General features: G+C 40.4%; 4 protein-coding genes across 4 annotated transcripts in view; 1 reads left to right on the top strand and 3 right to left on the bottom strand.

Annotated features, from left to right (window-relative positions):
* atp6ap1a (ATPase H+ transporting accessory protein 1a) overlaps positions 1-6,706 on the top strand; it is a 10,092-nt gene extending 3,386 nt beyond the window's left edge. Inside the window, exons 3-11 of the mRNA XM_034678394.1 lie at positions 2,579-2,653; positions 2,799-2,992; positions 3,831-3,871; positions 3,980-4,065; positions 4,161-4,310; positions 4,402-4,559; positions 5,033-5,083; positions 5,178-5,415; positions 5,731-6,706. Of these exons, the coding sequence (XP_034534285.1) occupies positions 2,579-2,653; positions 2,799-2,992; positions 3,831-3,871; positions 3,980-4,065; positions 4,161-4,310; positions 4,402-4,559; positions 5,033-5,083; positions 5,178-5,415; positions 5,731-5,940 (1,203 nt within the window). The 3' untranslated portion in view covers positions 5,941-6,706. The remainder of the gene's footprint in view (positions 1-2,578; positions 2,654-2,798; positions 2,993-3,830; positions 3,872-3,979; positions 4,066-4,160; positions 4,311-4,401; positions 4,560-5,032; positions 5,084-5,177; positions 5,416-5,730) is intronic.
* Positions 6,707-6,822: 116 nt separating this feature from the next.
* Positions 6,823-15,641, bottom strand: LOC117808698 (L-rhamnose-binding lectin SML-like). Its single transcript, XM_034678382.1, has 9 exons — positions 15,568-15,641; positions 11,149-11,181; positions 9,912-9,974; positions 9,638-9,773; positions 8,694-8,803; positions 8,516-8,560; positions 8,281-8,413; positions 8,081-8,184; positions 6,823-7,047 (listed from the first exon to the last, which is right to left on the bottom strand). Exons 1-9 carry the CDS (start codon positions 15,596-15,598, stop codon positions 7,037-7,039), a joined length of 666 nt encoding a protein of 221 aa, XP_034534273.1. The 5' UTR covers positions 15,599-15,641; the 3' UTR covers positions 6,823-7,036.
* LOC117808701 (galactose-specific lectin nattectin-like) lies at positions 15,629-21,091 on the bottom strand. Its single transcript, XM_034678384.1, has 8 exons — positions 20,824-21,091; positions 20,566-20,631; positions 19,989-20,010; positions 19,716-19,804; positions 19,507-19,641; positions 17,942-18,053; positions 16,374-16,488; positions 15,629-15,648 (listed from the first exon to the last, which is right to left on the bottom strand). Exons 2-7 carry the CDS (start codon positions 20,629-20,631, stop codon positions 16,421-16,423), a joined length of 492 nt encoding a protein of 163 aa, XP_034534275.1. The 5' UTR covers positions 20,824-21,091; the 3' UTR covers positions 15,629-15,648; positions 16,374-16,420.
* Positions 21,092-22,884: 1,793 nt separating this feature from the next.
* Positions 22,885-24,716, bottom strand: LOC117808699 (galactose-specific lectin nattectin-like). The gene is made up of 7 exons (XM_034678383.1): positions 24,407-24,716; positions 24,256-24,321; positions 24,088-24,103; positions 23,892-23,986; positions 23,684-23,818; positions 23,468-23,576; positions 22,885-23,112 (listed from the first exon to the last, which is right to left on the bottom strand). Exons 1-7 carry the CDS (start codon positions 24,407-24,409, stop codon positions 23,045-23,047), a joined length of 492 nt encoding a protein of 163 aa, XP_034534274.1. The 5' UTR covers positions 24,410-24,716; the 3' UTR covers positions 22,885-23,044.
* Positions 24,717-26,379: the final 1,663 nt, after the last annotated feature.

The raw sequence follows: 26,379 nt of genomic DNA, 5'->3' as shown, positions 1-26,379 counted from the left end.
CTGTCAAACTTTTGGTTTTATGTGATTTTATTTTGCAACAAACCCAAAAATAAAGCTACCAGCTGTCATTGTGAAAACACGCCAAAGTCTGGTAGTCACACGTTTCAAACCGAGGATGAAACAGCCTTTATCTCCATGAATCATTGTTCCCCCATTCTGACACATTAACACCATGAGACGAATATAGAGTAGACTTATAGAGCTGCAACATTTTTCTTACCTTAAAAAATGACGTTAACATCCCTAAAAGTTTCATTTCTGTCCATCGGTCATTCTAAAATGGATTATTCCCATTTCCATCGGCACACTTTGTCAGAAATGTTGTTTTCTTAATGCTAACGTTGTGATTGTTTTCTTAGTGCTAACGTTGTGATTGTTTTCTTAATGCTAACGTCGTGATTGTTTTCTTAGTGCTAACGTTGTGATTGTTTTCTTAATGCTAACGTCATGATTGTTTTCTTAATGCTAACGTCATGATTGTTTTCTTAATGCTAACGTCATGATTGTTTTCTCAATGCTAACGTCATGATTGTTTTCTCAATGCTAACGTTGTGATTGTTTTCTTAGTGCTAACGTCATGATTGTTTTCTTAGTGCTAACGTCGTGATTGTTTTCTTAGTGCTAACGTGATTATTTTCTTAGTGCTAACGTCATGATTATTTTCTTAGTGCTAACGTCATGATTATTTTCTTAATGCTAACGTCATGATTATTTTCTTAGTGCTAACGTTGTGATTATTTTCTTAATGCTAACGTCGTGATTGTTTTCTTAATGCTAACGTTGTGATTGTTTTCTTAATGCTAACGTCATGATTGTTTTCTTAATGCTAACGTCATGATTGTTTTCTTAATGCTAACGTCGTGATTGTTTTCTTAATGCTAACGTTGTGATTGTTTTCTTAATGCTAACGTTGTGATTATTTTCTTAATGCTAACGTTGTGATTGTTTTCTTAATGCTAACGTTGTGATTGTTTTCTTAATGCTAACGTTGTGATTGTTTTCTTAATGCTAACGTTGTGATTGTTTTCTTAGTGCTAACGTCATGATTATTTTCTTAATGCTAACGTCATGATTATTTTCTTAGTGCTAACGTTGTGATTATTTTCTTAATGCTAACGTCGTGATTGTTTTCTTAATGCTAACGTTGTGATTGTTTTCTTAATGCTAACGTCATGATTGTTTTCTTAATGCTAACGTCATGATTGTTTTCTTAATGCTAACGTCGTGATTGTTTTCTTAATGCTAACGTTGTGATTGTTTTCTTAATGCTAACGTTGTGATTATTTTCTTAATGCTAACGTTGTGATTATTTTCTTAATGCTAACGTCATGATTATTTTCTTAGTGCTAACGTCGTGATTGTTTTCTTAGTGCTAACGTTGTGATTGTTTTCTTAGTGCTAACGTCGTGATTGTTTTCTTAGTGCTAACGTCGTGATTATTTTCTTAGTGCTAACGTTGTGATTGTTTTCTTAGTGCTAACGTCGTGATTGTTTTCTTAGTGCTAACGTTGTGATTATTTTCTTAGTGCTAACGTTGTGATTGTTTTCTTAGTGCTAACGTCGTGATTGTTTTCTTAATGCTAACGTTGTGATTGTTTTCTTAGTGCTAACGTCGTGATTATTTTCTTAGTGCTAACGTTGTGATTGTTTTCTTAGTGCTAACGTCGTGATTATTTTCTTAGTGCTAACGTTGTGATTATTTTCTTAGTGCTAACGTCGTGATTGTTTTCTTAATGCTAACGTCGTGATTGTTTTCTTAGTGCTAACGTTGTGATTGTTTTCTTAGTGCTAACGTCGTGATTATTTTCTTAGTGCTAACGTTGTGATTGTTTTCTTAGTGCTAACGTCGTGATTGTTTTCTTAATGCTAACGTCGTGATTGTTTTCTTAGTGCTAACATTGTGATTGTTTTCTTAATGCTAACGTTGTGATTGTTTTCTTAGTGCTAACGTTGTGATTGTTTTCTTAGTGCTAACGTTGTGATTGTTTTCTTAATGCTAACGTTGTGATTGTTTTCTTAGTGCTAACGTTGTGATTGTTTTCTTAGTGCTAACATTGTGATTGTTTTCTTAATGCTAACGTTGTGATTGTTTTCTTAGTGCTAACGTTGTGATTGTTTTCTTAGTGCTAACGTTGTGATTGTTTTCTTAGTGCTAACGTTGTGATTGTTTTCTTAGTGCTAACGTCGTGATTGTTTTCTTAATGCTAACGTTGTGATTGTTTTCTTAGTGCTAACGTTGTGATTGTTTTCTTAGTGCTAACGTTGTGATTGTTTTCTTAATGCTAACGTTGTGATTGTTTTCTTAGTGCTAACGTTGTGATTGTTTTCTTAGTGCTAACGTCGTGATTGTTTTCTTAGTGCTAACGTTGTGATTGTTTTCTTAGTGCTAACGTCGTGATTGTTTTCTTAATGCTAACGTTGTGATTGTTTTCTTAGTGCTAACGTTGTGATTGTTTTCTTAGTGCTAACGTTGTGATTGTTTTCTTAATGCTAACGTTGTGATTGTTTTCTTAATGCTAACGTTGTGATTGTTTTCTTAATGCTAACGTTGTGATTGTTTTCCCCTTTCTTCCTCTAGATGAGCATAGAGGACTTCACCATGTATGGAGGAGCTTTTGGAAACAAGCAGGACAGCGTTTATCCCAACCTGGAGGTAAGATGATGTGACACAGAAACCTCTTGGCCTCTGCTCACCTTGTTTAAACTTCCAACATCAGATGAAGGAAACAGACCAGACTGAGATGAATCTCTGATAACTCTTAATAATATCACACATCTCTCCTCCTCTTGTGTCTCAGGGGGCTCTGAGGTCCTCGTCCTCCCCTCTGGTGTTACCGGCGGTGTCCTGGCCCGCCTCCAACGCAGTGATTGGTCAGCTGCAGGACCAGTTAGAGACGTCTCCTCTGTACATGGACCCCGAGACGCTGAGTCAGCTGAGACTGAACGCCTCCTCTGCCGCCCTGCTGGTGTTCAGGCTGCCGTACGGCATCGGGTACGTTCACTGCAGAGGAAGAATATGACGCGAGTGTTGAGGACAAAAACGATCCTTTCTTGATCAGAGGTGAAAACGAGACGTAGTTGAAGCTCAAGGGGCAGGGGGGGGGGCGGGGGGCGAGGGGCAGGGGGGGCGGGGGGCGAGGGGCAGGGGGGGCGAGGGGCGGGGTTGCCGTGATCACAAAAACAAACCAAACGTGTTTCCTCCATCGTCCTGCAGCAAACAAATCAAAGAGACTAATGGAAGACGAGCTGCCGTTGTCCTCCATCGTTGTTGTTGGTTTGCGAGTTCAACCAGCTCCAGACCAGAACGAGCACCGGCCCAGAAATACAACCCGGTTCACATCAGCCCAGAAATACAACCAGGTTCACATCAGCCCAGAAATACAACCTGGTTCACATCAGCCCAGAAATACAACCCGGTTCACATCAGCCCAGAAATACAACCCGGTTCACACCAGCTCAGAAATACAACCCGGTTCACACCAGCCCAGAAATACAACCTGGTTCACATCAGCCCAGAAATACAACCCGGTTCACACCAGCCCAGAAATACAACCTGGTTCACACCAGCCCAGAAATACAACCCGGTTCACACCAGCCCAGAAATACAACCTGGTTCACATCAGCCCAGAAATACAATCTGGTTCACATCAGCCCAGAAATACAACCTGGTTCACACCAGACCAGACCACATTAGTCGAAAAGAAATATGTGTGATTAATGTCAGAAGCAAAAGCTTCGTCTGGGGGGCGCCAGAGAGTCACTGTTGACACTGTTGATGTGTGAGTACCTGACCGGGTCTCTGATGGTCTCTGCTGCCCTCTCTCTTGCAGGGCGGACCTGATGTCTGCGAAGGAGATCCTCAGTGGAAACGGTGAGTCGGCCCTGAAGAGTCTGCATCGATCATTCTCCTCTTATAGATATTTTAACAGGATCATCATTCATGTTCTCCAAAGCTCACAGGTGAATCTGTTCTTTTCAGACGAGGTGATCGGTCAGGTGATGAGCACCATGAAGAGCCAGTCTGTCCCCTACACGGCGATCTACACGGCCCTGAGGCCCTCCAGGGTGAGTCAGGTCTTTGTCTGTATTATAAAGCATGTGTTCCTCGTCTCTGATGATCTGCAGCTCTCTAACGTGTTTCTGTTTCCTGTCGTTCACAGGAGGCAGCGTCTGTCTCCATGGAGGCCGATGTGGGCGGCGGTCGCTCCCTCTTGCAGTACAGAGACAAATACAGGGAGAGAGAGAGGGAGAGGGAGAGGCAGCGCAAGATCAAGGATAAGGCTGGGATCTACGGACCAGTGGAGTTCAAGGTGGCGTGCGGTGACCTCCTGCTCATGCAGTATAACACAGTGCTGCCACATCCAGTCTGTAAGTCTTCATCTATCTCTTCTCTCTCCTCAGGAGGGGGACGAGACCTGCATCCTCCTGTGGGCCACAAGCCTGTCAGTGAGGATCCTTCGCAGCGGTCGCTGGGAGGACCACGACCTGACCCCGTCTACCTTCGGTGAGGGTGTCAGCCCCAAACTCCACGGCTCCACCTGCGACAAATCCAAAGCCAAGTAATGAACCACATCAAAACGGACCTTTTGAGGGTTTAGTTGTTTATTTTTTAAATCTTTTTCCAGTTTTAAAAGTCTGGGTGGTGGAAAACTTGAACTTGCTTGATCTGGCTGCACTGGATCTTCATTTTCACACCTCTGTTTGAATAAAAACTAAAATAAGTCATCACAAATTTGCATAATTTACATGCAGCGTTAAAGCTGCAGTGAGGAGCGCTTGCTTCGTGTTGAGTTTGGCGCCCCCTGTGGACAAAGACTGCAACGTTTGTTAGATAGTGATTCTAATCTCTGACCTTTAAGAGTCTGCAGTCAGGAGAAGTAATACAAAGTGAGGATGATGATGTATCGTCTCATCTGATGGTGATAAACTGCAGACTTTATTTCATATTTATTTCAAACCCAAACTGTTCTCATTGTTTAAAATAATGTCTTCTTCAAAAGTTAAAGCATTAAAGTTGTTTTTCTTTGTGCAGGCTGGTTCTGAACTACGAGAACGTCCTCGGTCACCGCAGCTTCAAACTGATGTGAGTTGACGTCCTCTGTAAACCCCTGAATATGAATCTCTTTGCTCCGTCTCATTACCTCTGAGTATTTGATGATCTCCTCGTGTGTTTCCAGCTTCGCCCTGAGCCAGCGTCACTACAGGGTGTCCGCCCGCCGCTGGTTCACGCTGGACGCCGTGGAGCTGGAGTACGACGGGACCAAAGCCACGTTTAACGGCAGCAGACACATCTACGCCCCCGCCGAGTACTCGTACCGATGTGAGTCCGTCACCAACTTCCGTTGGCCCCAGCTGGTCCCACGCTCATCCAAAGATCCAGCCAATCAGTGGAGGGTCTCCTTTGAGGACTTCCAGGTAAGATACTCACTTCTTTTTTTATGTTTTTGGGCATGTTTGCCTTTATTGGATTGGAAAGCTGGAGACAGACAGGACATGTGGGGAGTAGAGAGTGAGGGAAGACGTGCAGGAAATGGTCCAGGTCGGGAGCCTCTGCATCTGCTTAGACCGCGAGGCCAACGGCGCCCCTAGATACTCATTTCTACTCTTAAATGTCATGGTATGAAACTGCTGACCCCTCAGACAGGTTCTACAAAGACACAGAAGTTAGATGTTGCTATGATTGCACAGAAAGATGACGTCTCACCTGAGTTCTTCTTCCTCCCCCCTCAGATCCAGGGCTTCAACGTGAGCGGCAGCGAGTTCTCCTACGCCAGCGACTGCGCCGGCTTCTTCTCTCCCGGGATCTGGATGGGTCTGATGACCAGCCTCCTCATGGTCCTGGTGCTCACCTACGGCCTGCACATGATCATGCAGCTCCGCACCATGGACCGCTTCGACGACCCCAAGGGCCCGGCCATCTCTGTGCCCCAGACGGAGTAAAACACACACACACACACACACACACTCACACACACACACACACACACACACACACACACACACACACACACACACACACACCTGAACATCTCCATCATCACACCTCTGAAGCCCCTCTCTCTGTCTCTCTCTCTCTCTCTCTCTCTCTCTCTCTCTCTCTCTCTCTCTCTCTCTCTCTCTCTCTCTGTCTTTCTCTCTCTCTCTCTGTCTCTCTCTCTCTCTGTCTCTCTCTCTCTCTCTCTCTCTCTCTCTCTCTCTCTCTCTCTAATGCTTCCTCTTCCTCTCTTTACATTCCTCTTCATCTGTAGTTGGGCATTAAAGCACCATAGGTGACGTGTTCAGAGTTGGGGTTTAGATGTGGAGGTTCAGTTTCAGGCTGATGAAGGGATACGATGTACATAAAGGGACTAAAGTTATGAAATGTTATTTATTGATGGAACTACTCTGTGTGTGTTTACAGTGTTTGTGTTTGTAGCTGTTGAATGAAAGGATCACTTTTAAACATATCTGTTAGCTCCAGTGTTCGAGTGCAGAAACTTTAGAGGACTATTAAAAGAGTGTAAATCAGACGAGCTGTTCTAAATAAAACTGAACATTTAAATACAAGTCAGAGATTTAGGACTGATGTGCACTAAAATAAGTTAAATGTGAATCTATTTATTTTGTTTATTTGGATGATCTGTGGTGGATATCAAACGTGAGGTCCTGAATATGGTCCTGTGTGACGTGTACCCTGCTGTGACCCCAATAAAACCTGAGAAAACCACCTCGGCTTCCCGTTTGATTGGATTGGATTTAATTCTTAATTTAAACACAGAGAGCAAAAGGAAATATGTTGAAGAACATTTGAAAGTGTTTTTGTTTGAAGTAAAGTCCAGGCAGTGAGAGGTTCATTTTTTAATGTTTGAAACAGACGACAGAACAGAAAGTGATTACAGTGTCAAAGTAAATCCAACATATATAAGAAGTCTGATATCAGGGGGAAGCACAGGCAGTGTTAAATATCTTCAGAGCTTTGATCCGTCATAACGGCGTCTCTCTTGACACTGAAGACTCGTCCCTGAACATTTCCAGGAAGGTTTTGATCTCAGAGTGTTCACACAGGATCTGCAAAGGACAGAAACATGCTGGTGTTAGACAGATCCATGGACGGCGGGCGCCATATTGGAAATGCTGAACTTGACCTAACGTCTGTGGAGCTAGTGTGAGGTAAAGAGGCGGGCCTTTAGCCTCCTCGCTAACAGCTACAGTGTTCCCGCCAAGCGGCAACCTCCGGTGTCAAACTATGAAGCCTGTGCAGAAGTGTTATAAACTGCAGTTCCTCAAGCGTCCACTAGAGGCTGGCTGCAGAAACACAGGAAACCACATACACACCAATTCAAAGAGACGATCTTTAAATAAACATGGTTACATCCTGGTTCAAAAAACGACCTCGGTCTACATTCCTCATTTCTCTATCAGCACTCACTGGACGGGGGGAATTTGTTCTCCACTTAAAGATCCTCCTCAACACCTACCGAGCCCTCAATAACCTCGCCACCTTATACCTGACAGACCTCCTCAATCTCGCCGCCTCAGATCATCAGATGCCGACCTCCTGTCCCCCGTCACCAAGACCAAGTACCACACCTTGGGGGGACAGATCCTTTACCATCGCTGCCCCGACTCTCTGGAACTCTCTCCCTCCACATCCTGAACTCTGACTCTCTTCAATCATTTAAAAACCACCTCAAGACCCCCCCCCATCTCATCTTTTGAACCAGACTGTAAACACGTTTATTTAAAGACTGTCTCCTTGAATGGGTGTGTATGTGGTTTCCTGAGTTTCTGCAGCCAGCCTCTAGTGGACACTGAAGGAACTGCAGTTTATAACACTTCTGCATGAGCTTCATATTCTAAGACCGGAGGTTGCTGCTTGGAATAAAGTCGGGATGTAAAGACTAAAACCAAACCTTCAGTCTCTTTGGGTCAGGGTTAACTTCACTTTGAAGGTTGAGTTTAAATGTGAAGAAACTCTGAAGTGACATCGTTAAGATTCTGTAACTCTAAACTCAATATCCTGACTGTCCTGACTGTACAGAACAAAGAGACAGTAATCTCTAAGTCTAGTCTAAGTACGATCTCTGCATCAGATACTCACACTGACAGGTGTAAGCCACCTCCAGGTACTTGTAGGTGCCGTAACAGGGGTCCCCAAACTCGGCCTTACTCGCTTTGACGGTGCAGCTGTTTCTCCCGTTACACCTGTGGGTGCAGTGTGAGGTCATTAATGCATCCTGCAGCTTTCATCTGAGTGAACATTACCCCTGAATCTGAATCATAAAGAGCAGTCAGCTGTACCTCTCAGCCACCTTGTTGACCGGCCTGGAGCAGTGCACGTTCTGTAACTCGTTGAGCGGACGCTGGAAAGAGCAGACGTCTGGATCGAGGCGTCCGAAATGAGCCCCGTACACGTTGATGACCTGACCCACGTCTGGCAGGAAGAGGAGGTACGATGTTAAATGAGTGTTTAAATGCATTAAATCTGTTATTAAAGTATGATGCATAAAAACAGGATGCAGAGAAGTGATCTCACCACAGCGCAGGGATGTAAAAGAGTTCTCACAAACAAACCGATGAACTGTGGGAGAGTCAGACGTCAGGTTAGACTTCACACTGTCACAGACAGAGACTTAGGTTTGTTATAAGAGAGTTCAGAGTTTCAGTTTTAATCTCTGGTATGAACTCTGAGGTTACTCAGGGGTCTGACTCACTCGCTGGGAAGCAGGTGAAGTTGGTCTGGAGGTACTTTGAGGTGCCGTAGCAGGGGTCAGAGGTTCGGACCACGTCAGAGTTTAGCTCACACACTTTCTTTCCGTCACACCTGCAGGGAAAAATAAAGAAACACCAATGAAGTCGAATGTGTGATATCAGAGACTAACCTTTGAGTATCTTCATCATGAGTGCAACATATACTAAAGTCATTCTGTTTGTATTTTAATGCAACCAAGAATAGAAACACAGAAAAACCCCTCATTTAATAAAACAACAAAAAAGAAGATCTCCGTTTTGTTGTTTTATTTATTATTTATTTATTATTTTATTTATTTATTCAATTTCTTTCTTTTTTTCCTTTCTTTTATTACAATTATACTAATTATTAGTAGCATTTTATTTTATCTATTTACTATTTTTTTATTCAGATTTAATTTTGTATTTTATTATAATTATAATAATAATAATTATTTTATGTATTTATTTATTTACTATTTTATTTATTTGTTCATGTTTTATTTATTTATTTTAATATAATCATAATTATTATTTTAGTATTTTATTAACTATTTTATTTATTTGTTCATATATTCTATGTATGTTGTTTATTTTTCTGCTCTTTGAGTAAGGCGTCCCTTTAAATAATAATAATGATAAAAAAACAAAAAATAAAAGATACAATTTTAAAACTTCATTAATTTTAAAATGGTCGTTATCATTCTTTTAATTCTGGTTTTGGTAATGAACAATAAAAAATATTTATCCAGTTTCAGCAAAATGAAATAAAACATTTAAAAAGTGATCTTAATGTTAAAGCTCTCTTTGTCTCACAGATCTAAAGCAGCTGTTTCCTCCCCGCAGCTTTAAGTGATTAAAGTCTGCCTGAATACTTCAGCTCATCCAGTACTCATGAAGATGTTTGGGGTGTTAGTGGGGTCTGTACCTCCTCTTCAGGACGTCCACAGTCCCACGCTGAGAGCACCTCGTGTTGGCGAGCTGCTGAGAAGACCTTCCTTCACTGCAGGTCACTCTGTCTGCACGTCCGTACAGAGCCTGCTGCACCTGGATCACTCCACTGTCTGTGACACAGAGGGGAAATATCCACAGCCACATCATTAAGAGGACTATAAAACTATCTATGAACAATGTGAGTCAAGATGTAGAGCTGTGAGTTCTTCCCACAGGAGCTTTAATCCCTCCTCAGTATAAAGACGTACCACAGCTCAGACGCTGAACACTGAAGTTATCGTCACAGATGGTCAGCGACTCTGTAGAAGCTTCTAAAAAACAAGAGGTAAGATATGAGATCAGATACTCTTTAAGATAAGATACTCTTTAAGATAAGATACTCCTTTAGATAAGATACTCTTTAAGATAAGATACTCCTTTAGATAAGATACTCTTTAAGATAAGATACTCTTTAAGATCAGATACTCTTTAAGATAAGATACTCTTTAAGATAAGATACTCTTTAAGATCAGATACTCTTTAAGATAAGATACTCTTTAAGATCAGATACTCTTTAAGATAAGATACTCTTTAAGATAAGATACTCTTTAAGATAAGATACTCTTTAAGATAAGATACTCCTTTAGATAAGATACTCCTTTAGATAAGATACTCTTTAAGATAAGATACTCTTTAAGATAAGATACTCTTTAAGATAAGATACTCTTTAAGATAAGATACTCTTTAAGATAAGATACTCTTTAAGATAAGATACTCCTTTAGATAAGATACTCTTTAAGATAAGATACTCTTTAAGATAAGATACTCTTTAAGATAAGATACTCTTTAAGATAAGATACTCCTTTAGATAAGATACTCCTTTAGATAAGATACTCTTTAAGATAAGATACTCTTTAAGATAAGATACTCTTTAAGATAAGATACTCCTTTAAGATAAGATACTCCTTTAGATAAGATACTCTTTAAGATAAGATACTCTTTAAGATAAGATACTCTTTAAGATAAGATACTCTTTTAGATAAGATACTCTTTAAGATAAGATACTCCTTTAGATAAGATACTCCTTTAGATAAGATACTCTTTAAGATAAGATACTCTTTAAGATAAGATACTCTTTAAGATAAGATACTCTTTAAGATAAGATACTTTTTAAGATAAGATACTCCTTTAGATAAGATACTCTTTAAGATAAGATACTCCTTTAGATAAGATACTCTTTAAGATAAGATACTCCTTTAGATAAGATACTCTTTAAGATAAGATACTCTTTAAGATAAGATAAGATAAGATACTCCTTTAGATAAGATACTCTTTAAGATAAGATACTCCTTAAGATAAGATAAGATAAGATACTCTTTAAGATAAGATACTCTTTAAGATAAGATACTCTTTAAGATAAGATAAGATAAGATACTCCTTTAGATCACGTGTGTTAGAGTGATAGATTTTAAAATGATATGTGTAAGGTGTTGATGTTTGATTTACCTGCTGTGAGGAGTAAACATGTCGCTGTGAGCACTGAAACAGAAACAGAAACAGATCAGACTCAGACTCAGACTCAAACTCAAACTCAAGCTCAAACTCAAACTCAAACTCAAACTCAAGCTCAAACTCAAACTCAGACTCAGACTCAGACTCAGACTCAGACTCAAGCTCAAACTCAAACTCAAACTCAGACTCAGACTCAGACTCAGACTCAAGCTCAGACTCAGACTCAGACTCAGACTGAGACTGAGACTCAGACTCAAACTCAAGCTCAGACTCAGACTCAGACTCAGACTCAAACTCAGACTCAAGCTCAAACTCAGACTCAGACTCAGACTCAGACTCAGACTCAGACTCAAGCTCAGACTCAAACTCAGACTCAGACTCAGACTCAGACTCAGTCTCAAACTCAAACTCAGACTCAAGCTCAAACTCAGACTCAGACTCAGACTCAGACTCAGTCTCAGACTCAGACTCAGACTCAGACTCAGACTCAGACTCAGACACAGACTCAGACTCAGACTCAGACACAGACTCAGACACAGACTCAGACACAGACTCAGACTCAGACTCAGACTCAGACTCAGACTCAGACACAGACTCAGACTCAGACTCAGACACAGACTCAGACTCAGACTCAGACTCAGACTCAGACTCAGTCTCAAACTCAGACTCAAGCTCAAACTCAGACTCAGACTCAGACTCAGACTCAGACTCAGTCTCAAACTCAGACTCAAACTCAGACTCAGACTCAGACTCAGACTCAGTCTCAAACTCAAACTCAGACTCAAGCTCAGACTCAGACTCAGTCTCAAACTCAAACTCAAACTCAAGCTCAAACTCAGACTCAGACTCAAACTCAAACTCAGACTCAGACTCAGACTCAGACTCAGACTCAGACTCAAACTCAGACTGAGACTGAGACTCAGACTCAAACTCAAGCTCAGACTCAGACTCAGACTCAGACTCAAACTCAGACTCAAGCTCAAACTCAGACTCAGACTCAGACTCAGACTCAGACTCAGACTCAAGCTCAGACTCAAACTCAGACTCAGACTCAGACTCAGACTCAGTCTCAAACTCAAACTCAGACTCAAGCTCAAACTCAGACTCAGACTCAGACTCAGACTCAGTCTCAGACTCAGACTCAGACTCAGACTCAGACTCAGACACAGACTCAGACTCAGACTCAGACTCAGTCTCAAACTCAGACTCAGACACAGACTCAGACTCAGACTCAGACTCAGACTCAGACTCAGACACAGACTCAGACTCAGACTCAAACTCAGACTCAGACTCAGACTCAGACTCAGACTCAGACTCAGTCTCAAACTCAGACTCAAGCTCAAACTCAGACTCAGACTCAGACTCAGACTCAGTCTCAAACTCAGACTCAAACTCAGACTCAGACTCAGACTCAGACTCAGACTCAGACTCAGTCTCAAACTCAAACTCAGACTCAAGCTCAGACTCAGACTCAGTCTCAAACTCAAACTCAAGCTCAAGCTCAAACTCAGACTCAGACTCAAACTCAAACTCAGACTCAGACTCAGACTCAGACTCAGACTCAGACTCAAACTCAAACTCAGACTCAAGCTCAAACTCAGACTCAGACTCAGACTCAGACTCAGTCTCAGACTCAAGCTCAAACTCAGACTCAGACTGAGACTCAGACTCAGACTCAAACTCAAGCTCAGACTCAGACTCAGACTCAGACTCAGACTCAGGCTCAAGCTCAAACTCAGACTCAGACTGAGACTCAGACTCAGACTCAAGCTCAGACTCAGACTCAGACTCAGACTCAGACTCAAGCTCAAACTCAAACTCAGACTCAGACTCAAACTCAAACTCAGACTCAGACTCAGACTCAGACTCAGACTCAGACTCAAGCTCAGACTCAAACTCAGACTCAGACTCAGACTCAGACTCAGACTCAGTCTCAAACTCAAACTCAGACTCAAGCTCAAACTCAGACTCAGACTCAGACTCAGACTCAGACACAGACTCAGACTCAGACTCAGACTCAGACTCAGACTCAGACTCAGACACAGACTCAGACACAGACTCAGACACAGACTCAGACTCAGACTCAGACTCAGACTCAGACTCAGACACAGACTCAGACACAGACTCAGACTCAGACTCAAACTCAAACTCAAACTCAGACTCAAGCTCAAACTCAGACTCAGACTCAGACTCAGACTCAGACTCAGTCTCAAACTCAGACTCAAACTCAGACTCAGACTCAGACTCAGACTCAGACTCAGTCTCAGACTCAGACTCAAACTCAGACTCAGACTCAAACTCAAACTCAAACTCAGACTCAAGCTCAAACTCAGACTCAAACTCAGACTCAAACTCAGACTCAGACTCAGACTCAGACTCAAACTCAAACTCAGACTCAAGCTCAAACTCAGACTCAGACTCAGACTCAAACTCAAACTCAGACTCAAGCTCAGACTCAGACTCAGTCTCAAGCTCAAACTCAGACTCAGTCTCAAACTCAAACTCAGACTCAAGCTCAAACTCAGACTCAGACTCAGACTCAGACTTAGACTCAAACTCAAGCTCAAACTCAGACTCAGACTCAAACTCAAACTCAGACTCAGTCTCAAGCTCAAACTCAAACTCAGACTCAGACTCAAACTCAAACTCAAGCTCAAACTCAGACTCAGACTCAGTCTCAAACTCAAACTCAAACTCAAGCTCAAACTCAGACTCAGACTCAAACTCAGACTCAGTCTCAAACTCAAACTCAAACTCAAACTCAAGCTCAAACTCAGACTCAGACTCAGACTCAGACTCAGACTCAGACTCAGACTCAAGCTCAAACTCAGACTCAGTCTCAAACTCAAACTCAGACTCAAGCTCAAACTCAGACTCAGACTCAAGATCAAACTCAGACTCAGACTCAAGCTCAAACTCAGACTCAGTCTCAAACTCAAACTCAAACTCAAGCTCAAACTCAGACTCAGTCTCAAACTCAAACTCAAACTCAAGCTCAAACTCAGACTCAGTCTCAAACTCAAACTCAAACTCAAGCTCAAACTCAGACTCAGACTCAGACTCAAACTCAGACTCAGTCTCAAACTCAAACTCAAACTCAAGCTCAAACTCAGACTCAGTCTCAAACTCAAACTCAAACTCAAGCTCAAACTCAGACTCAGTCTCAAACTCAAACTCAAACTCAAGCTCAAACTCAGACTCAGTCTCAAACTCAAACTCAAACTCAAACTCAAGCTCAAACTCAAACTCAAACTCAAACTCAAGCTCAAACTCAGACTCAGACTCAAACTCAGACTCAGACTCAGACTCAAACTCAGACTCAGACTCAGACTCAGACTCAGACTCAGACTCAGCGGTTTGTTTGAATTCATACAGAGAGAATTACTGAGGAATCATTTAACAGGCAGAAAAACATGAAAATAAAACTTCTGTCATTATCATAAACCATTAAAAAAAGAGCGTAAAATTCAATATTTAAGATAAACTTTAACAAGGCAAACAAAAAAATATTAAATTATTCTTCTTATTATTAAAACTGTTAAAGCTTTTTCTATTCTAACTTCTAAGATCTTCATGACAACATAAACATTTTTCTTTTCTTATTAAGAGTATAATTTAAAAAATATATTTATTATATTTATTTTGATTATTTCTTTTTACGTTTATGTTTTAAAATTATTTCCTATTTGTATAACTCTTTAAAACACAAACAAATGTGCATTTTGCTAATACATTTTTTTAAACAAATAAGATTACAATCAATTATTTTGATTGAATTATTATCATTATTTATTTATATATATATATATATTTATTATTTTAATTTATTTTGTGTTTTTATTTATTTTTATATCTCTGTCTGAAAAACATTAAAGCATGTTTAAATATGGGACATGTATTTTAAAGTTTGCAATATGCTAAAATACAAAAAAAGGAAATCTTAACAAAATGAAAAAAACGTTAAAAAATAAATGTCATCATTTTAATTATATTTATTTATTATTTTCATTTATTGTCATTTTATTTGTATAATTATTAAAAACAAATCTCAGATTGAAAAACAAATTAAAAGTATATAAATCTTCAGTTTGGTTTCCATCAAGCTGTTTCAGGTGACTTCAGACTCTTGACCCGTTTGGTACTTTGATAGAAACATGATTTAATTCAGACGGATGACTTGATATAAATACAAAGTACTGAGTTTTCAACAGAAACAACCCAAATCACAAATTACAAAACTACACACATGACAGATCTGAATCTTAAATCATTTAAACATTTGAAACTAACACAAAGAAACATATTCAACCTTTGATAAAATGATTTCTGTCAAAACTAAAATTCAACATTTAAAATCTTCAGTTGAATCATATCTAGCTGCACAAAGGAATCATCTCTCAGCTGCATACTCACTCAGAGCTGTGCTGAGCCTGAAGGAGTGCATGGTGCTGGTTGCAGGTAGATAGCGGGACTGACGGCAGCTTCAACACACACCTGTATTTATACGGGTCGATCCAGGAAGTGTCAAAGTGAAACATATTGATGAATAAATATTGACCTGAATGTGATGGCTCCCGTCCAGCTGGTTAAAGAGCACAGCTCAGGCTGCGTGATGTGACGCAGTGGGTGCAGCGGCCTCTGATAAAGGTTGTTAATGACTGATTCCTGAAAGGAAACTCAGACTGCTTCAGGATTCACAGAAGGAAGCTCGTAAAGAGGAAAACATGCAGACCTCTCCCCGTGTTCTGGTTCTGTTTTAAAATGAAAGTTTCAGCTCCTTTATTAAAGGGACGCAGGCTGTGCAGCATAGACTGTAGATGCGTGGAGTTAGTCTCTCTTATTCAGGCTTTGTTCTTTAGAATCATCAGAAACGTCCACCCTCTACTCTAATGTGAACATGCAGTCTATACACACTCATCCTTTAGGTGGTGTATATAAATATTGTATAGAGAAGGGTGGAGGTGTGTTAGCTCAACACACACACCCTGATTTATTTCACTGTGACTGATCAGGAACTTATTGAGTCCAGTAGCCTGATTATTGAAGCTGGTGTTCAAGTTAACAGACTATAAAAGCCCGGTCGGGTGTGTCTGAGCGGTAAAGGTAATAAATGACTGATTATGAAAAGGAGGAAAAGAACTTTCTGATAAATTCACAGAAGGAAGTTTTAACAGAGTGTTTACAGGATCTTTTTATTGATTCACTGACATCACCATCACCTCTGCTTTAAGTGACCTCTTCATCTGGACTCAGCTCAGCAGGAAGTTCACAGAGACTTAGCACAGATGAAGGATTTCTTCTTCCAGCAGCTGTTATCGTTGACATTATCTCTCCCTGCAGGAGGAAAGAGAGACGTTTGAAAGAACCTCTGAAATCCTAAACCATGATGAGCCATTCACAAACATCTACATCTCAGAGAAGCTTTAAGTGTATGAAGGCCTCTCAGATCCTCCAGCTCCTCTCTTTAGTCCTCAGAGGAGAACAAACATCTACATCTCAGAGAAGCTTTAAGTGTATGAAGGCGTCTCAGCTCCTCTCTTTAGTGGTTCCTCAGAGGAGAACAAACATCTACATCTCAGAGAAGCTTTAAGTTTATGAAGGCGTCTCAGATCCTCCAGCTCCTCTCTTTAGTGGTTCCTCAGAGGAGAACAAACATCTACATCTCAGAGAAGCTTTAAGTTTATGAAGGCCTCTCAGATCCTCCAGCTCCTCTCTTTAGTCCTCAGAGGAGAACAAACATCTACATCTCAGAGAAGCTTTAAGTTTATGAAGGCCTCTCAGATCCTCCAGCTCCTCTCTTTAGTGGTTCCTCAGAGGAGAACAAACATCTACATCTCAGAGAAGCTTTAAGTTTATGAAGGCGTCTCAGATCCTCCAGCTCCTCTCTTTAGTCCTCAGAGGAGAACAAACATCTACATCTCTGAGAAGCTTTAAGTGTATGAAGGCGTCTCAGCTCCTCTCTTTAGTGGTTCCTCAGAGGAGAACAAACATCTACATCTCTGAGAAGCTTTAAGTGTATGAAGGCGTCTCAGCTCCTCTCTTTAGTGGTTCCTCAGAGGAGAACAGACATCTACATCTCTGAGAAGCTTTAAGTTTATGAAGGCGTCTCAGCTCCTCTCTTTAGTGGTTCCTCAGAGGAGAACAGACATCTACATCTCAGAGAAGCTTTAAGTGTATGAAGGCGTCTCAGCTCCTCTCTTTAGTGGTTCCTCAGAGGAGAACAGACATCTACATCTCTGAGAAGCTTTAAGTGTATGAAGGCGTCTCAGCTCCTCTCTTTAGTGGTTCCTCAGAGGAGAACAGACATCTACATCTCTGAGAAGCTTTAAGTGTATGAAGGCGTCTCAGCTCCTCTCTTTAGTGGTTCCTCAGAGGAGAACAGACATGTACATCTCTGAGAAGCTTTAAGTTTATGAAGGCGTCTCAGCTCCTCTCTTTAGTGGTTCCTCAGAGGAGAACAGACGCTGCTTTCAGCCTCGACGCTCAGAGACCAAGGAACATTCTGTCAGAGGGTCTGAGAGGAGCTGGAGATATTGAGACCTTTAAACATAAACTAATAATCTACTCAGTCTGGCTTTTATGTAGGGTTTCATAATTGTGATATTTTAAATATAAAGTAATTTATTGTTGTTTTATTATTTTAATTATTTTTTAACCACTTGTTTTTCCAATTATGTGTCTACTCAGTTTTATTAATATTTGTACCCCTGCCAGTGACCCCTGAGAGAAGGAGGACACCCTCTGCTGCTCATCTCCCACTTAGTAAGTAAAGCTGAGGAGCAGGTACCTGCGTAGTTCATCTCCATGCAGTTCTCGTGTCCCTGAAAGTTGTTGGGCTCTCCATTGTTCCAGTCTTTGAAGTCAAACAGGGAGCCGTCAGTCCACAGCCACACTCCCTCCTGAAAGAGACAGCTGTCTGTTTTAACTGAGCGTGATTACAAAGTTCATACCTTTGTGTTTGTTAATGTGTCTTCGTGCACCAGGGTTTAAAACTGTTATTAAAATGAAATCAGGACAGGTAGGATCCTGGCTTCAGAAACCTTTATCATATCAGATCAGGTGAGATATTCTTTATTGTCCCTAATGATGAAGAGGAAGGAACCAGTTTTAATATATGCTTTAAACCAAACACACAAGACAGCAAACATTAAGACAATCAAGTAAAGATCAAATATAAGACATCCTGCTAAATGATCAAGACATCCTGCAGAGTTTAACATATAAGACCCTTTAAGACCCTTTAATGCTTTTATTATTGTGCCCCCTGAAAAGAGAGCTGTAACACTGAACTTTTTAATCTGGCTTTTAGAGTCATTTGGTTTTAGCCCTGGACTGCATTATTACCACTATGACCATTGTTTTAGCATCATTTTATTGATTTTATTTTATCCTATCTGATTATATTATATCATGTTTTTATATTACTCTATTTTGGGTATTTATCTGATTTGATTTTATTGATTTTATTGTAATGATTTTATTTATTAAATCTCTGTTTTGTTTTGTTTTTTCTTTTTCCAAATACAAATTGCAAAAGTCTGAGACATTATTATCCATGCCTCAAACTAACACACAAAAAAACGAAATTATGATAAATGAAAACCAAAGGATTCACAAAACACAAGTAAAATAAAATAATGCACAAAAACAATGACATAAAAAATAGATTGAAATAGTAATAATCCTACAACAATACAACAATACCATGATTTTATTTTTTAAGTATTTTAAATCTCATTCTTTTCGTCTTTTATGGAATGCTGTTGTTTACTGTCTCTGTTTTTTTGTGAAGCACTTTAGGCTGCATGCTTTAATGTATGAAAGGTGCTCTATAAATAAAGATGAGTCGAGTTAAGATTAGAAAATAAACCCTGTGGAGAGTTGGTTTGATTTAAAAGACTCCTCAATATACGACAACAAGTAATGACACGAGTCTCGGCAGTGGGTCCATTTATATATCATAACTATCAGTTCTACTGCAGGATGAGCTACACTACTGTTAGGGTAGCAGAGCGGCGATAAAAGATGGTACCAGAAAGAGAACGAAAATCAAATATAGACACAAACATCCCCCAGTGGGAAGAGGATCCTGTAGAAGGGTTTACGTTCCAACATGCTCTGTCTCAGACTTGAGGAGGGAAGAGGATGTCGGCTCCACGTCTGCACAGAAACTGCACATTTTTCTGCAGCTTTTATTCCAGATTTTAAAGGAGACACATTTTTTAAATATGCACTAGAGGGGGGTTAATTTGTGCACCCCATGTACAGACAAACATCACACCTTTAAGACATTTGATGTAAAAATATAAGATTTTTAAAAGCAGGTAAATCACGGATAATTTGGGGACTCACCTTTCCGGCATCATATCCTCCGACCCAAACGTTGACCAGTTTCCCGGCGACTCGCTGAAGAGTCTTTTGGATGAAGAGGCGCTCCTCTTTGGAGTGCAGAGAGACCAGGTTTCCACCTTGAGTCGTGCAGAATTTCTAATTAAGAGGACGAAGGACAGAGTGAGGACGGAGAGGAGAGACGGATACTAAGAGTGAAACTGAACACACACCTCTGCATCGGCCCAGGCCCTTTGGCTGTGATGGAACATGTAGCAGGACGTTCCATACGGAGACCAGCCAGCAGGGCAAGTTTTACAGGCTGTCAACACAAACACACAAACACACAAACACACAAACACACAAACACACAAAGTCAGGAGGAAAAAGCTGCAAAAATTTAATAATAATAATAATATATGGACCATCCAAACAAACACAAGCAGACATAATGTTAAAATAATCACATTGAGTATTTAACATTCACATTTCTGACAGCGACTAACCTTTTAGTTCCTCACATGATGCCTGTCAAATAAGAACATATATTTAGTGGTCAACTCTTTTTGGATTTGCATCACTTTTTCACATTTGTATTAAAAATACAATTTCCACATATTCTGCAAAATATTAAAAGAAATTAGCTTTAAGTTGCACAAACTGTATTCAGAGCAAAATAAATATAAACTGTATAAATTAATACAAATAAATATAAATGTAGTATATAAATAAATATAAATAAATATAAACTGTATGAATAAATATAAATAAATATAAATATAGTATATAAATAAATAAATATAAATACATATAAATACAGTATATAAATAAATATAAATACATATAAATACAGTATATAAATAAATATAAATAAATATAAATACAGTGTATGAATAAATATAAATAAATATAAATAAATATAAATATAGTATATAAATAAAAAAATATAAATAAATATAAATACAGTATATAAATAAATATAAATACAGTGTATAAATAAATATAAATACAGTGTATACATAAATATAAATAAATATAAATACAGTGTATAAATAAATATAGGGGAATGAGGAAGTTACTGACCTCAGCTCCCAGCCACAGTCCAGTGCTCAAACACAGGAGCACAACAAACTTAAGTTCTGAAGCCATCTGGGTAAAAACAAAGTATATCAATAAAGTTAGACTCTTTTTTTAATAATCTGACTAAATCACTACATTTTAAAAGTTCAACGCTTGAGATAAATGAAGTTAAATCCTAAATTTGACTTGATAAAGTGTTCAGAATAACTGAAAGAGACGCTGGATGTGTTTAAAAGTCCAGGCTGTGAAGGAGAGCCTTACCTTGTCAGAAGAGGTTTCTCTCACAGCAGCAGCAGCAGCAGAGTCTCCTCCAGATGTAAATTAACTGTTCATATATCCTCTGTTGTTGTTTACCAAGCATGTGATCAAACAATGTTGTTTGCTGATATTAATCAAAACTGAGTAACATTGACATCTTTAGGCGCAGAAATCAGGAAGAACGAGAATATCCTCCAAACAGATCCAGAGGACTGTTGACTTTCTGTGTTAGCTTCAGGGTTCAACACAGGAATTTGAATATGAGTTTAAAATCAGCATTTGTTGTTTTTAAAAGTTATCATGTTCCTTTATTTAGCTTGTGGTAAAATAAACCTTCCAGCTCAACCGAGTCTAACGGTTTGTTCCTTTACATCAACGTTCATCAGAGTCAGCTCGGTCCCTTATGTGTGTTTATAGAAGCCATGAGGGGAAAGTCAAGTCAGCTGTCTTTGTTAAGCACATTTAAAACAACCAAGGTCAACCGAAGTTCCTTACACAGTACGAAAGTTAAACAGGAGACGATAACACGCAGCACATCTTAACCAAAATAGTAAAACATGTCTTCAAACATGTAAGAGTGGGGGCAGATCTTCAGGCTCAACCCCCTTTGGTTGTAGGCGAGTTTTAGGCACATCCAGAAACAGCTGATTGTCCGACCTTGGTGCTCTAGCTCGATTATGACAGAGCAGCACAGGCATCACAAGATGTTACTTATTACTCAGCTCTCTTCCTGATCTTCTGGCGCTCCAGACTTCATGATGAAATGTCATTAAATCTTTGCTCTGCATAAGGCAAGGGAAGTTTCTTTGTAAAGCATCATTCCGTCTCATAACATCTCACGCCCCGCCTCTTGGCTTTATTCTGCACCCAAAGCAGCTCTCCCTCAGAATAATACTGAAAACCGGCCCTAAAATCATAGGCTGTTTTCTGTCGTTCTGATGCTTTGGTCTGGTGCTTCTTAACGGCCTCTACCACAGAGGATAAGGAGTCCATCAATATGATGAAGGAGCAGGAGAGAGAAACTTTAGGTTAGAGATCTCTACAGAGAAAATTAAACCCTGAGCGGTGGTGATGATAGCAGCAGGGTTTGTTTCTTTTTAAAGGTGTGTGAACCGCAGAGCTCAGAGAAGATGGAGAGCTGAATGAGGACAGGTTCATGTTCAATCCACCAGAGAAGAATCCATCACCATGGAAACGATCACTGACGGGGAATCACTGGGACGGTTTTTAAAAACTGTAAACATGAATCATCTTTTAATCAATGTTTTTAATTAGGGATGCACCGATCCTACTTTTTAGGTCCCGATACCGATACCTGGGCTTTGGTATCTGCCGATCCGATCCTGGTATTGATTTAACAATCTCTCTTCCTTAATGTGAGGATAGAATCATGTTTTGGTAACTTCAGGCTTTTCTGACTTGATGGTGAACTGTACTTGGGTTCCAAGTGCTAAACCAGAGGCTGGAATCCCTTAACTTCAAGGATCCGGATCAACTAAATCCAATAACCTGTCCGTGTTTTGACAGTTTGAATCCATTAATAGAAGGTCTCTTCCTTCTTTGCAGTCGGCTACAGCTGACGTAAATTTCCTCCTCTGGGCTCACATTATATTTTCAGTGTGACTCCCATCCGTGGAAACATTAGCGCTGCACATGTTGAGAGTTTCTGGTGGAGTTGTTAGTAAAGAAGTGTGACATGAAGCTAAACTGCAGAGTCTCTGTAGTTATCCTCCATCATGCTCCACCGGGCGGTGCTGATGATGGAGGAGACACACATGGCTGATGTAAACACAGAAAAGCATAGAACTGAGATGAATAGATCTGTCATATGGATCGGCACTATATATCGGCCCTTTGTCACCGATATCTGATCTAGCTTTTTGAGTCCGATCTAGCCGATATCCGATACCAGGATCGGATCGGTGCATCCCTAGTTTTTACCAACATGTTTGTTTTATAGTAACCTGTAATAAGTGACTAGTGCTGGGGGAGACATTTCCCTTACATAAACACAGAATCACAGAGAGTTGGTGGATGAGGACCAGATAATGAGGAGAGGAGAGACAGATTGCTGAACAGGATATTTCTTTATTTATTCAGCTTCAATTTAACCAGAGCTGTGTCACACAGTTTATGACAGTGCTGGTTTAACATCCTGGTACAAGTGACATGAAGTGAGGGGAATAACATCCTGATGTCACGAGGTCAGCACGTAGCAGGGACTTCACAGAGCCTTGGAACAGAAGAAAGGCCTCTTTGGAGTACAGCTCACATCGTTGACGTAATCCCTTCCTGCAGGATAAAGAGAGAGAGAGGTGACATGTTAGTGGTACCATGGTCAGATAACTCCACATACAAAAAGAAATGAGTGTCCTTTCAGAAAGGCCTGTCTGCACAATGAAACACCTTGTAACAAATCATGTTTGTGGAATGCTTGGTGTAAATCTAAATTTCTATGTTGAACTAAGATGTTAAAAGGATTCAGTATTCTGCAGTTATTTGGAAATAAATGGTGTTCCTCTCTCCCGTCCTCTTGTTTGGTTCTTGCATTTCAAAAGGATCCGTCTGCGGGAGTAGAAGCAGATCCTTCTCTAGGAGGCAGAAAGGAAAACAGAGGAGTAAGACCTCGGAGGAGACCAGTGTGTACCTGCATAGTTCATCTCCATGCACATCTCAGTCCCTCCACCGTTGGGCTCTCCTGCGCCCCACAGTTTGAAGTCAAACAGGGAACCATCGCTCCACAGCCACACGCCGTCCTGGGAAGAAAGTTGGCGTTGAATAAACTCATTGAGGTCGTTATCTTGTGATACAACTTTTAATTAACCTAGAAAGAAAAGGAGCTGCGTCTGATCGGGACACCCACCTTTGCTGCATCGTATCCTCCGAGCCATGTGGTCATATGTTTGCCGGTCAGTCTCAGGACCACACTCCTGAGGTGGAGGTACAGGTCTTTACTGTGAACAGACGCCAGATTTCCTCCAATAGTGGTGCAGAATTTCTGATGAAGCAAACAGTGAGTCAGAGTGAGAACAGATAAAAACATTAACCTGAAAGATGATCTCATAACGCACCTCTGCATCAGCCCAGTCCTTGGCGTCATGGTGGAATATGAGACAGGATTTTCCAAAGTGAGACCAGCCTGCGGGGCAAGTCTTACAGCAATCATCTGAAACACAGAGGAAGAGGGTGAGGAGGGAGACAGGGTGCAAAGCTGGTGGAGAACTGAGCTTCAGCAGGAACTGTATGAATTCTCAGAGAGCTACCAACCTGATGCTCCACACGCCTGTGAAAGGAAAATATACATTGTTAGTGCTCAGTCAGTTTTATCAATCGAAATATGTTTAACACGTTTAATTTACTCCTAATAATCAAACAAACTGGCGTTAGCAGACAGAGCAGTAACTTGTCTGAGTTAGGGTTTAGAGGATTACTCACTTCGGCTCCGACCCACAGTCCAGTGGCCGACCAGAGGACCATGATCAACTTAAGACTCAATGCCATCTGTGCAAAGACAAAGTGTGTTAGTGAAGTAATGCAAAGTCTGACTCTCTAAATCCAACATGAAGGGTCAAAAGGAGAACTGTACCATGTCGTGATGAAGATGCAATCGCAGCAGAAGCAGCCGTCTCGTCCTGAGCTTCAAATCACCCGTTTAAATACTCGGAGGTTTGTTTGCAAAGTTCTGCAAAGTTTGCGAACGTTGTTTGCTAATTTTGAATAAAAATTCAGGAAAAGCTGGAACGCTCTTTAAATATGCAAAGTTAAATCTATAGAGTTATTGACTCTGTGTACGGAGGCTGAGGGGGAACAGGGATCCTCTCCAGCATCCAGTGAGGACTCGATGTAAATGTCCTGGATTCCATCTGAAGCGTCTGTGATAAAATATTAAATATTCCTTTCTTCGTCCCACAACAGGGAAATTTAAAGTGTTACAAAGTAGAGAGAGCAAAACAGTATAAAGTAAACAAGAGCATATATAGCAATTATTAAAAGTTATTAGCAATTAAAAATTAAAGAAGTAAAAGAAGCATATCTTATGAACGTATACACAATTAAATAAATACATTTACAAATATATTTACACCAGTGAACAAAGTGCACAGACTTGTAACACATGTTAAAAACAATGCACAGTGATATTCTCCTCTATGTGTAGTAAGGAGATTCATCCTGACCCAATCATTGCATTATTTGGAGTTGTTCCCAGAGTTCTCACACTCACAGGCGTACAGGGTTATTATGAGTTATTATTGCACATTATCAATCAATCAATCTTTATTTGTATAGCGCCAAATCACAACAAACGTTATCTCAAGATGCTTTTACAAATATAGGAGGTCTAGACCCAACACCAAGACAGGATAAGACTCAATCTGACCCCATCTTAATCCACTATGAGCATTGCACATCACAGTATTTAGCAAGTTACAGCAGAGAGGACAAACTTCCTTTAACAGGCAGAAACCTCCAGCAGGACCAGACTCATGTTAGACACACATCTGCTGAGACCGTGTTGGGTCTGGAAAGACAGATAGAGGGGAGTAAGAGAGAGAAGTGAGCCGCTGGAGTCCAGCACGTCCGTATCAGCTGGAGTCCAGAACATCCGCAGCAGGAGGACGTCTACGGCAGCTCAGAGGAATCTACGAGACAAGGGAGCTCAGGGACTCCAGAAAGGTCTATGGTTAGTAACTTTAATGGGACAGGAAGAGTTAAAGTAAGTGTAGGGGGGGTTGGGGGGGAAGGGGGTGAGCTAGGATCCCAGTGTTTCAGTGATTAATCAATCATTGATAACTAGACGTGGATAGCTGATAGAACAATGACATTTTTATAATCTTCATTTTATATATTTTTCATATTTTTTTTATTCTATCCTTTATTTTAAAAAAAACAATCATTAAAAAAAAGTCTAAAAAATAAAATCTTGCACCACTGCGGACTTGGCCTAATGATTAAGTTGGGTGGCAGTAGCTCAGTCCATGGGGACTTGGTTTGGGAACCAAAGGGTCGCCGGTTCGAGTCCCAGTATGGATGAAGCTTGGCAAGTGGACCAGCACCTGGAGAGGTGCTGGTTCACTTGCCTGGGCACTGCCGAGGTGCCCTTGAGCAAGGCACCGAACCCCCAACTGCTCGGGGTGTACTGGTTGATGCAGCATCCTCACTCTGACATCTCTCCTCAAGTGCATGTTCACTGCATGTGTGTGCATTGTATATATATACCAAAAAAACTGTGTGTGTAACATGAGTGAAAAAATTGAATTCCCCCCCTGGGGATTAATAAAGTACGTTTCTTCTCTTTCTATATAAACAAACACAAATACAATCCTGTCACACATGTTTGTGTTTCAGTAATCATCTTGTAGTATATCCTAAAGCTTGAAACACAAACTGTGGTGCAAACACCTCAGAGCATTTAATCAGGAAGATGTGAGTAAATGTTAAACCTGTTCAAGTTTTAGAAATGATAATCTGAAGAAAACTTTCAACACAAACTTTACCTTTAATCAAGTGACGGGAGCAGAAAACTGAAGAAGAGGTGAACAGCTGCTCAAATTAAACAAA

This window comes from Notolabrus celidotus, unplaced genomic scaffold (genome assembly GCF_009762535.1).
Source record: "Notolabrus celidotus isolate fNotCel1 unplaced genomic scaffold, fNotCel1.pri scaffold_142_arrow_ctg1, whole genome shotgun sequence".
Lineage (NCBI taxonomy): Eukaryota > Metazoa > Chordata > Actinopteri > Labriformes > Labridae > Notolabrus > Notolabrus celidotus.
The sequence above is the reverse complement of the archived record's forward strand: the minus strand, read 5'-3'. Positions and strand labels throughout refer to the sequence as shown.